The sequence below is a fragment of the Dermochelys coriacea genome, chromosome 5 (assembly GCF_009764565.3).
Source record: "Dermochelys coriacea isolate rDerCor1 chromosome 5, rDerCor1.pri.v4, whole genome shotgun sequence".
In the NCBI taxonomy this organism is placed as follows: domain Eukaryota; kingdom Metazoa; phylum Chordata; order Testudines; family Dermochelyidae; genus Dermochelys; species Dermochelys coriacea.
Window position 1 is genome coordinate 131,733,732 of NC_050072.1, and position 13,844 is coordinate 131,747,575.

At 42.9% G+C, this 13,844-nt stretch overlaps 1 protein-coding gene across 3 annotated transcripts in view; it reads right to left on the reverse strand.

Moving 5' to 3' along the window:
- The window catches only part of KCMF1 (potassium channel modulatory factor 1), a 70,833-nt gene that overhangs the window by 17,537 nt on the left and 39,452 nt on the right, over positions 1–13,844 (reverse strand). For all 3 annotated transcript variants that reach the window (XM_043514603.1, XM_038401135.2, XM_038401136.2), the window contains one exon: positions 9,719–9,858. In XM_043514603.1, coding sequence (XP_043370538.1) covers positions 9,719–9,858 — 140 coding nt within the window. The remainder of the gene's footprint in view (positions 1–9,718; positions 9,859–13,844) is intronic.

The following is a 13,844-nucleotide window of genomic DNA, read 5'->3' on the forward strand; positions in this document are numbered from 1 at the left end:
ATCCCTGGAACTCTTCCAGAAAGGCGCAATGGAGCAAGTACATTTTCAACACCAAGGGAAAGGTTTTTATTCTTCATACTTCCTAGTCCTCAAGGAGATGGGAGGTTAGAGACCTATCCTTGATCTCCACAATCTCAACCACTTTATTTGCAAAATGAGATTTTGCATTGTCACTCTTCAATAATCCCATCCCTGGAGAAAGACACATGGTTTATAGCTCTCAATATGAATCACAAGACTGGAAGGGACATTGAGAGGTCATTTAGTCTAGTCCCCTGCACTCATGGCAGGACTAAGTATTAAGTAGACCATCCCTGACAGGTGTTTGTCTAACCTGCTCTTAAAAACCTCCAATAATGGAGGTTCTACAACCTCCCTAGGCAATTTATTCCAGTGCTTAGCCACCCTGACAGTTAGGAAGTTTTTCCTAATGTCTAAGCTAAATATCCCTTGCTGCAATTTAAGCCATTGCTTCTTGTCCTATCCTCAGAGGTTAAGAACAATATTTCTTCTCCTTCCTCCTTGTAACAACCTCTTATGTATTTGAAAACTATTATGGCCTCTCTCAGTCTTCTCTTTTCCAGACTAAGCAAACCCAGTTTTTTCAATCTTCCCTCATAGGTCATGTTTGCTAGACCTTGAATCGTTTTTGTTGCTCTTCTCTGGACTTCCTCCAATTTGTCCACATCCTTCCTGAAATGTGGTGCCCAAAACTGGACACAATACTCCAATAGAGCCCTAATCAGCACAGAGTAGAGCGGAAGAATTGCTTCTCGTGTCTTACCTACAACACTCCTGCTAATACATCCCAGAATGAAGTTAGTGTTTTTTGTTTTTTTGGGTTTTTTGCAACAGCATTACACTGTTGACTCATACTTAGCTTGTGATCCACTATAACCCCAGAACCCTTTCCGCAGTACTCCTTCCTAGGCAGTCATTTCCCATTTTGTATGAGTGCAACTGATTCTTCCTTCTTAAGTGGAGTACTTTGCATTTGTCCTTATTGAATTTCATCCTATTTACTTCAGACCATTTCTCCAGTTTGTACAGATAATTTTGAATTTTAATTCTATCCTCCAAAGTACTCCCGAAATCATTGATGAAGATATTGAACTGAACCAGACTCAGAACTGATCCCTGCAGGACCTCACTCGTTATGCCCTTCCAGCATGACTGTGAACCACTGATAACTACTCTCTGGGAACGGTTTTCCAACCGGTTTTGCACCCATCTTATAGTAGCTCCATCTAGGTTGCATTTTCCTAGTTTGTTTATGAGAAGTCCATGTGAGACTATCAAAAGCTTTAATGAAGTCAAGATATACCACATCTACCGCTTCCCCCCATCCACAAAGCTTGTTACCCTGTCAAAGAAAGCTATCAAGTGGGTTTGACACGATTTGTTCTTGAAAAATCCATGCTGACTGTTACTTATCACCTTATTATCTTCTAGATGTTTGCAAATTGATTGCTTAATTATTTGCTCCATTATCTTTCTGGGTACTGAAGTTAAGTTGACTGGGCTGTAATTCCCCAGGTTGTCTTTATTTCCCTTTTTATAGATGGGCACTATATTTGCCCTTTTCCAGTCTTCTGGAATCTCTCCCGTCTTCCATGACTTTTCAAAGATAATCACTAATGGCTCAGATATCTCCTCAGTCATAGAATCATAGAATATCAGGGTTGGAAGGGACCCCAGAAGGTCATCTAGTCCAACCCCCTGCTCAAAGCAGGACCAAGTCCCAGTTAAATCATCCCAGCTAGGGCTTTGTCAAGCCTGACCTTAAAAACCTCTAAGGAAGGAGATTCTACCACCTCCCTAGGTAACGCATTCCAGTGTTTCACCACCCTCTTAGTGAAAAAGTTTTTCCTAATATCCAATCTAAACCTCCCCCATTGCAACTTGAGACCATTACTCCTCGTTCTGTCATCTGCTACCATTGAGAACAGTCTAGAGCCATCCTCTTTGAAACCCCCTTTCAGGTAGTTGAAAGCAGCTATCAAATCCCCCCTCATTCTTCTCTTCTGCAGACTAAACAATCCCAGCTCCCTCAGCCTCTCCTCATAAGTCATGTGCTCTAGACCCCTAATCATTTTCGTTGCCCTTCGTTGTACTCTTTCCAATTTATCCACATCCTTCCTGTAGTGTGGGGCCCAAAACTGGACACAGTACTCCAGATGAGGCCTCACCAGTGTCGAATAGAGGGGAACGATCACGTCCCTCGATCTGCTCGCTATGCCCCTACTTATACAACCCAAAATGCCATTGGCCTTCTTGGCAACAAGGGCACACTGCTGACTCATATCCAGCTTCTCGTCCACTGTCACCCCTAGGTCCTTTTCCGCAGAACTGCTGCCGAGCCATTCGGTCCCTAGTCTGTAGCGGTGCATTGGATTCTTCCATCCTAAGTGCAGGACCCTGCATTTATCCTTATTGAACCTCATTAGATTTCTTTTGGCCCAATCCTCCAATTTGTCTAGGTCCTTCTGTATCCTATCCCTCCCCTCCAGCGTATCTACCACTCCTCCCAGTTTAGTATCATCCGCAAATTTGCTGAGAGTGCAATCCACACCATCCTCCAGATCATTTATGAAGATATTGAACAAAACGGGCCCCAGGACCGACCCCTGGGGCACTCCACTTGACACCGGCTGCCAACTAGACATGGAGCCATTGATCACTACCCGTTGAGCCCGACAATCTAGCCAGCTTTCTACCCACCTTATAGTGCATTCATCCAGCCCATACTTCCTTAACTTGCTGACAAGAATGCTGTGGGAGACCGTGTCAAAAGCTTTGCTAAAGTCAAGAAACAATACATCCACTGCTTTCCCTTCATCCACAGAACCAGTAATCTCATCATAAAAGGCGATTAGATTAGTCAGGCATGACCTTCCCTTGGTGAATCCATGCTGACTGTTCCTGATCACTTTCCTCTCCTCTAAGTGCTTCAGGATTGATTCTTTGAGGACCTGCTCCATGATTTTTCCAGGGACTGAGGTGAGGCTGACCGGCCTGTAGTTCCCAGGATCCTCCTTCTTCCCTTTTTTAAAGATGGGCACTACATTAGCCTTTTTCCAGTCATCCGGGACTTCCCCCGTTCGCCACGAGTTTTCAAAGATAATGGCCAAGGGCTCTGCAATCACAGCCGCCAATTCCTTCAGCACTCTCGGATGCAATTCGTCCGGCCCCATGGACTTGTGCACGTCCAGCTTTTCTAAATAGTCCCTAACCACCTCTATCTCTACAGAGGGCTGGCCATCTCTTCCCCATTTTGTGTTGCCCAGCACAGCAGTCTGGGAGCTGACCTTGTTAGTGAAAACAGAGGCAAAAAAAGCATTGAGTACATTAGCTTTTTCCACATCCTCTGTCACTAGCTTGCCTCCCTCATTCAGTAAGGGGCCCACACTTTCCTTGGCTTTCTTCTTGTTGCCAACATACCTGAAGAAACCCTTCTTGTTACTCTTGACATCTCTTGCTAGCTGCAGCTCCAGGTGCGATTTGGCCCTCCTGATATCTTTCCTACATGCCCGAGCAATATTTTTATACTCTTCCCTGGTCATATGTCCAAGCTTCCACTTCTTGTAAGCTTCTTTTTTATGTTTAAGATCCGCTAGGATTTCACCATTAAGCCAAGCTGGTCGCCTGCCATATTTACTATTCTTTCGACTCATCGGGATGGTTTGTCCCTGTAACCTCAACAGGGATTCCTTGAAATACAGCCAGCTCTCCTGGACTCCCTTCCCTTTCATGTTAGTCCCCCAGGGGATCCTGGCCATCTGTTCCCTGAGGGAGTCAAAGTCTGCTTTCCTGAAGTCCAGGGTCCGTATCCTGCTGCTTACCTTTCTTCCCTGCGTCAGGATCCTGAACTCAACCAACTCATGGTCACTGCCTCCCAGATTCCCATCCACTTTTGCTTCCCCCACTAATTCTACCCGGTTTGTGAGCAGCAGGTCAAGAAAAGCGCTCCCCCTAGTGGGCTCCCCTAGCACTTGCACCAGGAAATTGTCCCCTACGCTTTCCAAAAACTTCCTGGATTGTCTATGCACCGCTGTATTGCTCTCCCAGCAGATATCAGGAAAATTAAAGTCACCCATGAGAATCAGGGCATGCGATCTAGTAGCTTCCGTGAGTTGCCGGAAGAAAGCCTCATCCACCTCATCCCCCTGGTCCGGTGGTCTATAGCAGACTCCCACCATGACATCACTCTTGTTGCACACACTTCTAAACTTAATCCAGAGACACTCAGGTTTTTCCACAGTCAGCTCCTTGAGTATTCCAGGATGCATTTCATCAGGCCCTAGTGACTTGAAGATATCTAATTTGTCTAAATAAATGTTTAACTTGTTCTTTCCCTATTTTAGCCTCTGATCCTACCTCATTTTCACTAGCATTCACTATGTTAGAGGTCCAATCACCACCAACCTTCATGGTGAAAACTGAAACAAAGAAGTAATTAAGCACCTCTGCCATTTCCACATTTTCCATTACTGTTCCCCCCGGCCCCCACCGCATTAAGTAATGGGCCTACCCTGTCCTTGGGTCTTCCTCTTGCTTCTCGTGTATTCAGAAAATGTTTTTTTATTACCATTTCTCTAGTTAGTTTGATCTCCTTTTGTTCCTTGCCTTTCTAATTTTGTCCCTACATACTTGTGTTATTTGTTTATATTCATCCATTGTAATTTGACCTAGTTTCTACTTTTTGTAGGACTTTTATTTTTTTAGATGGAGACTTACTTTATATTCACTCCACCCATAGGCATTTTCTCAGAGCTCTGCAATGGGCACCATCCACTTTCAATGCAGGATGCACCCATTTAGCCATGCTACTGTACCCAGAGCCTTTACCAAAGTCTTTCTGGTAGCAGCAGCTTATTTCAGATGGAATGGCTTCACTGTTTTCCCCTACGTTGTTGCCAAGACACACCTGGAAGCCTACAAGCTGATCTCATCAATGCTTCAACTACTTTCTTCCCTAGGAATAAGAGTGAACTTGGAAAAGTCTGTCCTCACTCTGATGCAGACAACAGACTTCATAGGGGCCACTCTAGATTCAGTCACAGTGAGAGCTTATCTACCAAGGGACAGGTTTCGTACCATGTGCAACCTAATAAATCAGGTTATGTGCAACCCTTGAGCTCCAGTCAGAACTTGTCTTTACACATGGACCAGTCTATTTTATGAAAATCCATCAGCAACAATAATGGGTAATGTACCAGTCAGTCAGAGTCCTTTGAACTTGGAAGAGAGACCAAACAAGCCTGCCCTTTAGTATATGCACTAGCCATTCAATTCCTGACCACTGCCCTTTGATTGTCTTCATCTATTGTAGAAATTAAAATTGGCAACCACGAATAGATTTAACTTCTCACCAAAACTTTGTACCATAGGTATAAAATCTGTTCCTTATTTTGGGAAGCTGTGCAGTCTAAATTTTGAAAATATATTACAAAGATACTACCATATATTTTTCAAGTACAATGAGCACATAATAAGCAGAGCAGGTCAAGAATTTTTCAATAATTTTTTTTTTGTGCGGGAAGGGTGCTCAGAAAATGTTGATTCATAAAAATGCATCAGCTTTGACAAAGGTCTTGTTGGAAAGATCGAGGATGGAATTTTTGGTGAGAGAGAGAGAGAGAGAGAGAGAGAGAGAGAGAGCGAGCGCGCACAAGCCCAGAATAGCTGCTAGCCTGGTGCTTTGGGCACTCACCTGGGATGTGGGAGATCCAGGTTCATGTCCCCGCTCTGAATCAGACAGAGAAGGGGATTTGAACCTAGGTCTCTCACACCCCTGGTGAGCACTCTGACTATTGGCTATTCCAGTTGGGGTGGGGGAGGAGGGAGAGGGGAGAACTACTTAAAAGATGTTGGTTTTGCTCCACACTGGAATGAAAACAAATTCTGAAACTCTGAACATTTTTCATGAAACAGAACTCTTGTTTTCAGCCAGCCTCACTACTAAGTTTAAATATCAAGGGGTAATACCACCAATTATTACAGTACTAGAAATGTCCAAAGAAATTGGGTGTGTGTTGCCCTTCTGAATTGGAAGCTTCCAACTATGCAATCACTGCATATAAGGAAAGGCAAAAAACTTCAATTTTCTAGCCTGTCATACACATTAACATGGCAATGTTTGAACTGGATCAGATTTATTCTGTTGAACTGAGTTCTTTAACTTGCTGCCTAAATAAGAATTACCAGATACAGGTAAAAACAATCCACAATTAGCCCTGCAAATCTGGCTGAAAATCAGAAAGCTTTTATATATACCCAAGCATATTTTGATTACCACCGCTATTGTAAGTACTTTCTTAATGTCAGCATCTAGGCAAGAATAACTGTTTCAAAACATAGGCTCAATAGGTGATTATAAACCTGAATGACTTTCTCCTGAGTCATGTGCTTATATTCTTTGCTCAACTGCAGCACCACCACAATATCGAAACAAAGTTTTATATGTACCTATAAGAGACTTTATAGCCAATGCTAAATTCAGCTCTTTACTAACACATCATACAAATGTGCACCGGAGCTATGAATAAAGTACTATGGATGAAAATATCCTTCACCACCACAAGCTAGGAACAAAGATATGGGTATAAAAATACTGGAGACTGATCTGCAAATACCCTTGTTCTTTAACAAGGATTCCATTTTCCGACAGGTGGAGCAGCACAACTCTCACCAAAATCAACAGAGAGGAAGGTGCTCAATACTACAAACTTTGGCCTCAAGTGCAAATGAAAACAAACAAACAAAAACAAACCATTTTTAAACATAGCTGCAGACCAAAATGTGCCAATTGGAGAAACTCAGAATTACACAATAGTCTATATCTGCAAAGGTTCACTGACACCAAGTGGCATGAATCAGAATTACATTACCACACCAATGACAAAAACACATCTAAATTTAGGGGTTTTATTGCAATCACTTTATTTAAATGTAGCAATTAATTACCTAAAAGAGACCAGCCATTGGTGGGGGAGGGGGAAGCAGGAAGAAGAAAGTGATTTGTACCTGCACTTGATACCAGTGTCTAGGTCTAAACAGAATCAACACCCACATTCTAACTCTTAAATCCACCAAAGGTCAAATATGTTACATTCTTCTTTGAAATGTGAAAAACTAAAATAAAATAAAGGAGTCAAAAGGGAGGAGGAAATCTGAAATGATGAGTCATTTCTCTATCATACAGTAGGTCTGATGTAATCCATTTCAAGCTTTCATATTTTTATATCAACCAATAGCAAACAAAGATAAAACTGAGCAACAAATACATTCACTCAATGTCCCACATATTCCTGAAGCATAAAAAGCATCCATTCCTGAAGATTTCTTGAACTTAACCTAGAATAGCTTAAGAACTGTGTTTCAAAAATTGTCTAGTAGGCATTTTTGTTTAAATCAGGTAGTGAAGAGCTGTGGACTTTTCTAAGACAAAAATAATCTAGAGCTCATCAGTTCCTAAATAGCTGAGGTGTATAATCATTAGTTTCAGACCAAGGTCAAGAACAAAGCCTTTATAAGGCATCAAAGACAGATTGCAAAGTTTTCTTGAACAGATCCAAGCCTTCCTAGATATAGTAAAGAGGGGTATTTCCCATGTTCAGAAAAAGTTCCAGAGACGGTAACATCTTCCACCACGGGCAATAATCACACCTACTACGAAGGCTTGGTTACCAGTTACTCGCCAACAAACAGCAGAAGCAAAATAGGTCTTCCAGAACTCTACTATCTAATGTGCAGCTGAATACCACAGCAAAAGCCTACACTAGAAATGCTAGACTGGCACAGTGGCAGCGATTAGTAGTAAATCCACCTCTCTGAGCGGTAGCTAGGTTGATCATAGAATTCTTCCCTTGACTTAGCAGTGTGTACACCGGGACTTCACAGTCCTGAGCGATGTAGTTAAGCTGACCTAACTCTGTAGTACAGACCAGCCCCTACCTGCTGTGAACTGATTACTATTGTTGAAATGAAGAGGAAATCAAGTGATCAATGATAGAGAAAAAGCAAAACCCACCTTACAGGACCAATATACCATAGCATTTTAATCTTATGGACCACTGAGCAAGTGATAGTCAAATCCAAAGTTCCTCAGCAGGATCCAGCTACCTTTCCTTGAAGGGAAGGCCACACTGGCTACATCTACACTGGGGGGGAAAAACAGCCCCACACAACCTCAGCCGCAAGTCTCAGAGCCCAGGTCAACTGACTCAGGCTCACACTACAGGGCTAAAATTAGCAGTGTAGACGTTCCTGCTTGGGCTGAAGTCTGGGCTCTGAAAACCAACAAGGAGGGTGGGTCTCAGAGTCTGGGCTCGAGCCTGCACAGAAACAGCCACACTGCTATTTTCAGTCCCATAGCACGAGTCTGAGTCAGGTGACCTGGGCTTTGAGACTCTCTGCTGCACATTTGTTTTTTTAAAACAGCGTAGTGGGCTATCCATTAACCCTATCTTCATAAGAATGAAGCACTTTAAGACACTGCACATTATCTATCTATCAAACAATCAAGAGCAGTCGTTAGGTGGTATAACCTTGTTCTGGTAATGCCTGGACTTTCAGAAAAGAAAGGATGTTGTGATAATGCCCAAAATGTGCCATAGTGACTTGACACTGGAAAAGAACAGGTTAAACAAATACCTGTCAGGAATGGTCTCGTTATTACTTTGTCCTGCCTTGAGTCCATGGTTCTATGGAATTGTACTATCCATTTTAACAGCCGGAAGAACGTGTCTGATAACTTTTAATAAGTATTAACTGAACAACTTTTTGAAGTATTTCTACAAACAATGCCAGATTCATTGAAAAGAGAAAAAGTAGTTTAAAATAGGCTGTTACAATCAGGTGCAAACCCTTGTCCACCTCCCAATTCCACAGAATAAAAACCATATAGTTACTCCAGTCTACAGAATATAGACAGCGTGCAGATTTGGTGGCTGGGCTGAGAGAAGTGCTGTTGGGACAATTAGCATGTGGAAGGTTCTAAATGTCCCATAATATGCATCAAAAACATCCCACCGCCCCTCCCCTCCCCCAAAATAGTCAACATTAGGAATGAGATTTGTGGTCATAAAAAGTAAATTCCATGATATTAGGCTCTCTCCTGAGTTTTTCTGCATTGTACAATATTCAGCAATTTCTAAGATTTCATTTAAAAAAGTTAAGTTCATCTTTTCTATTGCAAAGATACAGGTGGCATAATGTAAACTTGATAGAAAACTCTATCCAACCAATATGACATCAGCAAAGGTGTGAACTCACTGCTCAATTACCCAATTCTCCTCAACTTTAGAACTTTAACTAAAATAATACAAATATTAACATTATTTTTAAAAGACTCTCTCTTCCCCTTTCATATTTAGAAAGAAATAAGCTATGTAGAAATTAAACACACAAAACTATGTTAATGCAACATTAAAGCTGGCTGGTTAAAATAAAGTCAGTCAGGTAATCAACAGTTAAGGTTCCAACAGCAATGGTGACTTGATCATGTTGCATATATGTAGCTTAGTAAAATCACTTATGAGAACATTTCACTCCAATTGTTTTTAAAATATGATAAACATTCTAATCTCTCAAGTGTTTGTGTGTGTGTACACACACCATTTTTAGAATACATACACAAACTAAAATGAAAGACATAGCTGAGCTTTAATTTCTCATGTTTTCACCATAATTCAAAAGCAATACTGATTCTGCTCACCACTTCTGTTGATGTTTCTGCATGCTCGGAAGTAACATGTTCTTGAAGAGATGTTTCCGTATAACCCATTTTTCCACAATAAGGACAAGTAAAAGACTGTGGCTGCTCTACAGAGAAAGCTTCTCCACCATAGTACAAATCTGGAAAAGAAAACCAGTGGGTAGACTTAATTCATGAAGAAACATTACTAAATACACTGGAGTTAAAATATGTATGGTACAGTCAACTCTGTTAAACTAGTCCTTTGGTCAAGTGACATTTTAACTCAGGCACTTGGTTATATGTCTGAAAACATAAGGAGACCTTGATATTTATAAAGGTGTTCAACGAATTAAACACTCAGAAATAAATGGATTATGCTAATTTCATGCTATCAAATACAACAAAACATCATCATCCAGTAACTGCAAGTGCCTCATGTGCAACTTTCTACCTTAATTTGTCCCCCCAACTCCACTCCCACATCACTTCCCCTGATACAAGTTCACTATAATAGAAATGTTGGGGTAGGCCGGTCTCCGGGAGATACCTTGGTCACAGCAAATCTACACAAAACAGTATTTAAATGCATCTTGTCTACAATGGCACTCTTTCTACCACTGTTGGGAATGAACCAACCTTTGCAACAATGGGAAACTGTAGAGAGAAAAAGCCTAGTGCAGACGAAGCTCAAACTTGGTCTCTTTACCGAAGCAAGTAACACTTGAAAGCTGTTATGTTCTAGTTTCCTTTTCAAGCACCTACATCTGTAGAATTTATATAGTTCGACTCCTGAACAAATAGTTACATTAAAATGCAGCCCTGCAAACCTGTCATGAAAATGTAATCACCTGTACTAAAACAAAAAACAACAACAAAAAAACCTCGCCCCTTCTTCACTACGATGACAATAAAATGAATAAAGCTTGTAATTTACTTGCAGGCTTAAAAGAGGTATTTTTCCTGAGCATGTAGATTCAACTTTTTTCCACCATTCTTCTTCCTTGGGCTTGTTGATAGTCAAAAAGTGATTGACATTTATATGGATAAAGAATATACAGTTCTAAATAATAAAGGATTAAAAAACTGAACAAGTTTTGGAAAAAAATATAAATCTTCATGCTCCAGAGCATAAGCCAACCTCAAAATGATGGGGGTTATGAAGGAACTTCCCTGTGGGCACGTTATTCCATAACTGTCTTGTACAGAGTTTCTTGCACCTTCTGAAACTTCCGCTATTGGCCTCTGTCAGACAGGATACGGGGCTAGACAGAGCACTGGTTTAGAATAATTCAAAAGATGTTATCAATAGGAACTCTTGTTCTCCAAATTAGCACATGCATAGAGCCTCACTGCAGGAATCACACACCTAACCCCACAGACACTGAACCATTTCTGAACAATAATTAGCAGTTATAGAGTATTTGCATGCCCTAGAGCCCAATATTTCAAGACCTATGGCATTAAAAAGAAGCCTCCTCTACTGGTCTTTCTATTCCTGACAGTTTCATTAAGTCTTATTTGCAGATAGTTACTAAGGAGAGGTAAAGAGGCTCTGTGGAAGCAACATATTGCAGAACAAGAGTTGGATTATTTCCCAAAAAGTCTTTTTCTAATTCATGACATTGTTCCCAGAGGGCTCTAAGTAGGAAACGAAGAGAAAGATATCTTTTTCAAAACATTCACTGCTAGCACACTCTACAGCAGGGGTGGGCAAACTTTTTGGCCTGAGGGCTGCATCAGGTTTCGGAAATTGTATGGAGGGCCGGTTAGGGGAGGGGAGCATGACCCGGCCCCCACCCCCCCTGCTTTTCACCCCCTGATGCACCCCCCCCTCGGGACTCCTGCCTCATCCAAACCCCCCTGTTCCCTGATGGCCCCCCGAGACCCCTTTCCCATCCACCCCACCCCTCCTCTCCTTCCTGACTGCCCCGCCGGGACCCCTGCCGCATCCAACCCCTCCTCTCCTTCCTGACTGCCTCGCCGGGACCCCTGCCCCATCCAACCACCTCTTCTCCCTATCCCCTGACTGCCCCCTGCTGCCCCATCCAACCCCTCCTCTCATTCCTGACTGCCCCCCTGGGACCTCTGCCCCCCATTCAACCGCCTCTTCTCCCTGACCGCCCCATCCAACCCCCTTTCCTTCCTGACTGCTCCCCTGGGACCCTTGCCCTCTGACCACCCCGACTGCTATCCACCCCCTCACCACCCCTCCGAACTCCCCTGCCCTCTATCCAACCCCCCCGCTCCCTTACGGCGCTGCCTGGAGCACTGGTGGCTGGCAGTGCTACAGCTGCACCACCCGGCGGGAGCCAGCCATGCACCGCGCAGCACAGAGCTCCGGGTCAGGTCGGGCTCTGCAGCCGCGCCACCCAGAGCATTGCACCGTTGGCACAGTGAGCTGAGGCTGCAGGGGAGGGGGGAAAACAGCAGAGGAGGGGCCGGGGCTAGCCTCCCGGGCCAGGAGCTCAGGGGCCAGGCAGGAGGGTCCTGCAGGCCGGATGTGGCCCGCAGGCCACTGTTTCCCCACCTTTGCACTACAGGGACTTATCCTTGCTGGAGAGGAAATTCTGTCACATCCAAACTGTGACTATTTGGTTGGTCCACCAGATTCAACCATCCCAGAAAGAGTCAAAGATACAGACTGTCATCAGGCCTAGGTATCAAATAAAACTTCACTTCTACCCTACATCTGGCTAAACCCTAGAAGAGATCTTGGAACCTGTCTCATAGCAAACAAGCTAGAGCCTGGTGAAATCTAATGTGACCCCTATGAAGGTTAGAATGGGGAACAAGGGGAACTATCATAAGATCTCTCTCCACCTGCCGGTCCTGATGCTGCTGATGAGGCACAACCACAGCAAAGTACACGGCTGCTTCTAACCCAAAAGTCAGTACTTCTGCCTGGTAGCGGTTGCTGCCTTCCATGAACCTGAGGTACATGTGTGTGTGACATTTTCTTCCCTTGGTCTACAGGTAAGACAACATAATACTCTGTCTGGACTGACCCACAGGACATAGGGGAAATTTACATTTTATTTTCTTTTTCTTAGTTATTTTTCTATGAGTGTTGCAAAGAAATGCGCATGTAAATTAAAATTTTGCCACTGAACAGATACCAGTATGAGATTAGTTGTCAGTTTATTACATTGACATTTGACCCAAAGGATCAAAAAGGTAACTTTCTTCTAACACTTATCTTAAGGAACTTTATTAGAATAAGGCAGTGTTATCCCTAAAGACATACTTCCTACTTCACAGCAGAGTTTTTGGCTAAAACCTTCCCTGCCCTCTTGTCTGGCTTCCTCTTACAGACCTAAAGAAGAAACATGCCCTTACATCTTTACTTCTGTGTGTGTGTGCGTGTGCGTGTACAAAAATATTTAGCAATTAAGATTCACCACACCCCCAAATCTAATCTTGTGGCTTGAGAAGGACTTGTCCACTTGATTAATATAAATAATCAAATCCCAAGAGGAACAGACTCTTATTCAACTTGTTTAGGACTGTTCTTAACAGGGTTATCTCCTTTCACTAAAGCTCTGGTGCAAGTACCACTGCTACTAGAGTCATATGCCAACAACTACATTTGGAACCAGTTGAAGATGTTGCTATTTTCTTCTATACTTATCAGCGAACAATTTCATTCATGTACGAGGGTCTCTGGGTACAGCTATGTCCACTGGCAACAGCTAGTATAGTTCAGTATTTTTCTTGTTTTATCAGTTTCTGTTCTTCTGGTTTTAGCTTGGGTAAGCTTCCGGCTGAAATCCAGTCACTGAAGCCTGAGACTTCTTAGAGTTTTGTATCTCTAAGGCTTTGTCTACACTACAGCCTATGTTAGCATAAATTATGTCAGTCGGGTGTGATAAAACATAAATGTGCACAGTGCTATGTCGGTAGGAGACCTTCTCCCACTGACAGAGCTTCTGCTGCTCCCCGAGGGCATAATAAAACCACAACAGCATAGATAGTCTTCACCAGACGTGCTGCATGGGCACAGCTGAAGCGCTGCACTATAGACATGGCCTAATCCTCACATTCTTTAAGCAAAAAGAAAAGGAGTACTTGTGGCACCTTAGAGACTAACAGATTTATTAGAGCATAAGCTTTCGTGAGCTGAGCTGTAGCTCACGAAAGCTTATGC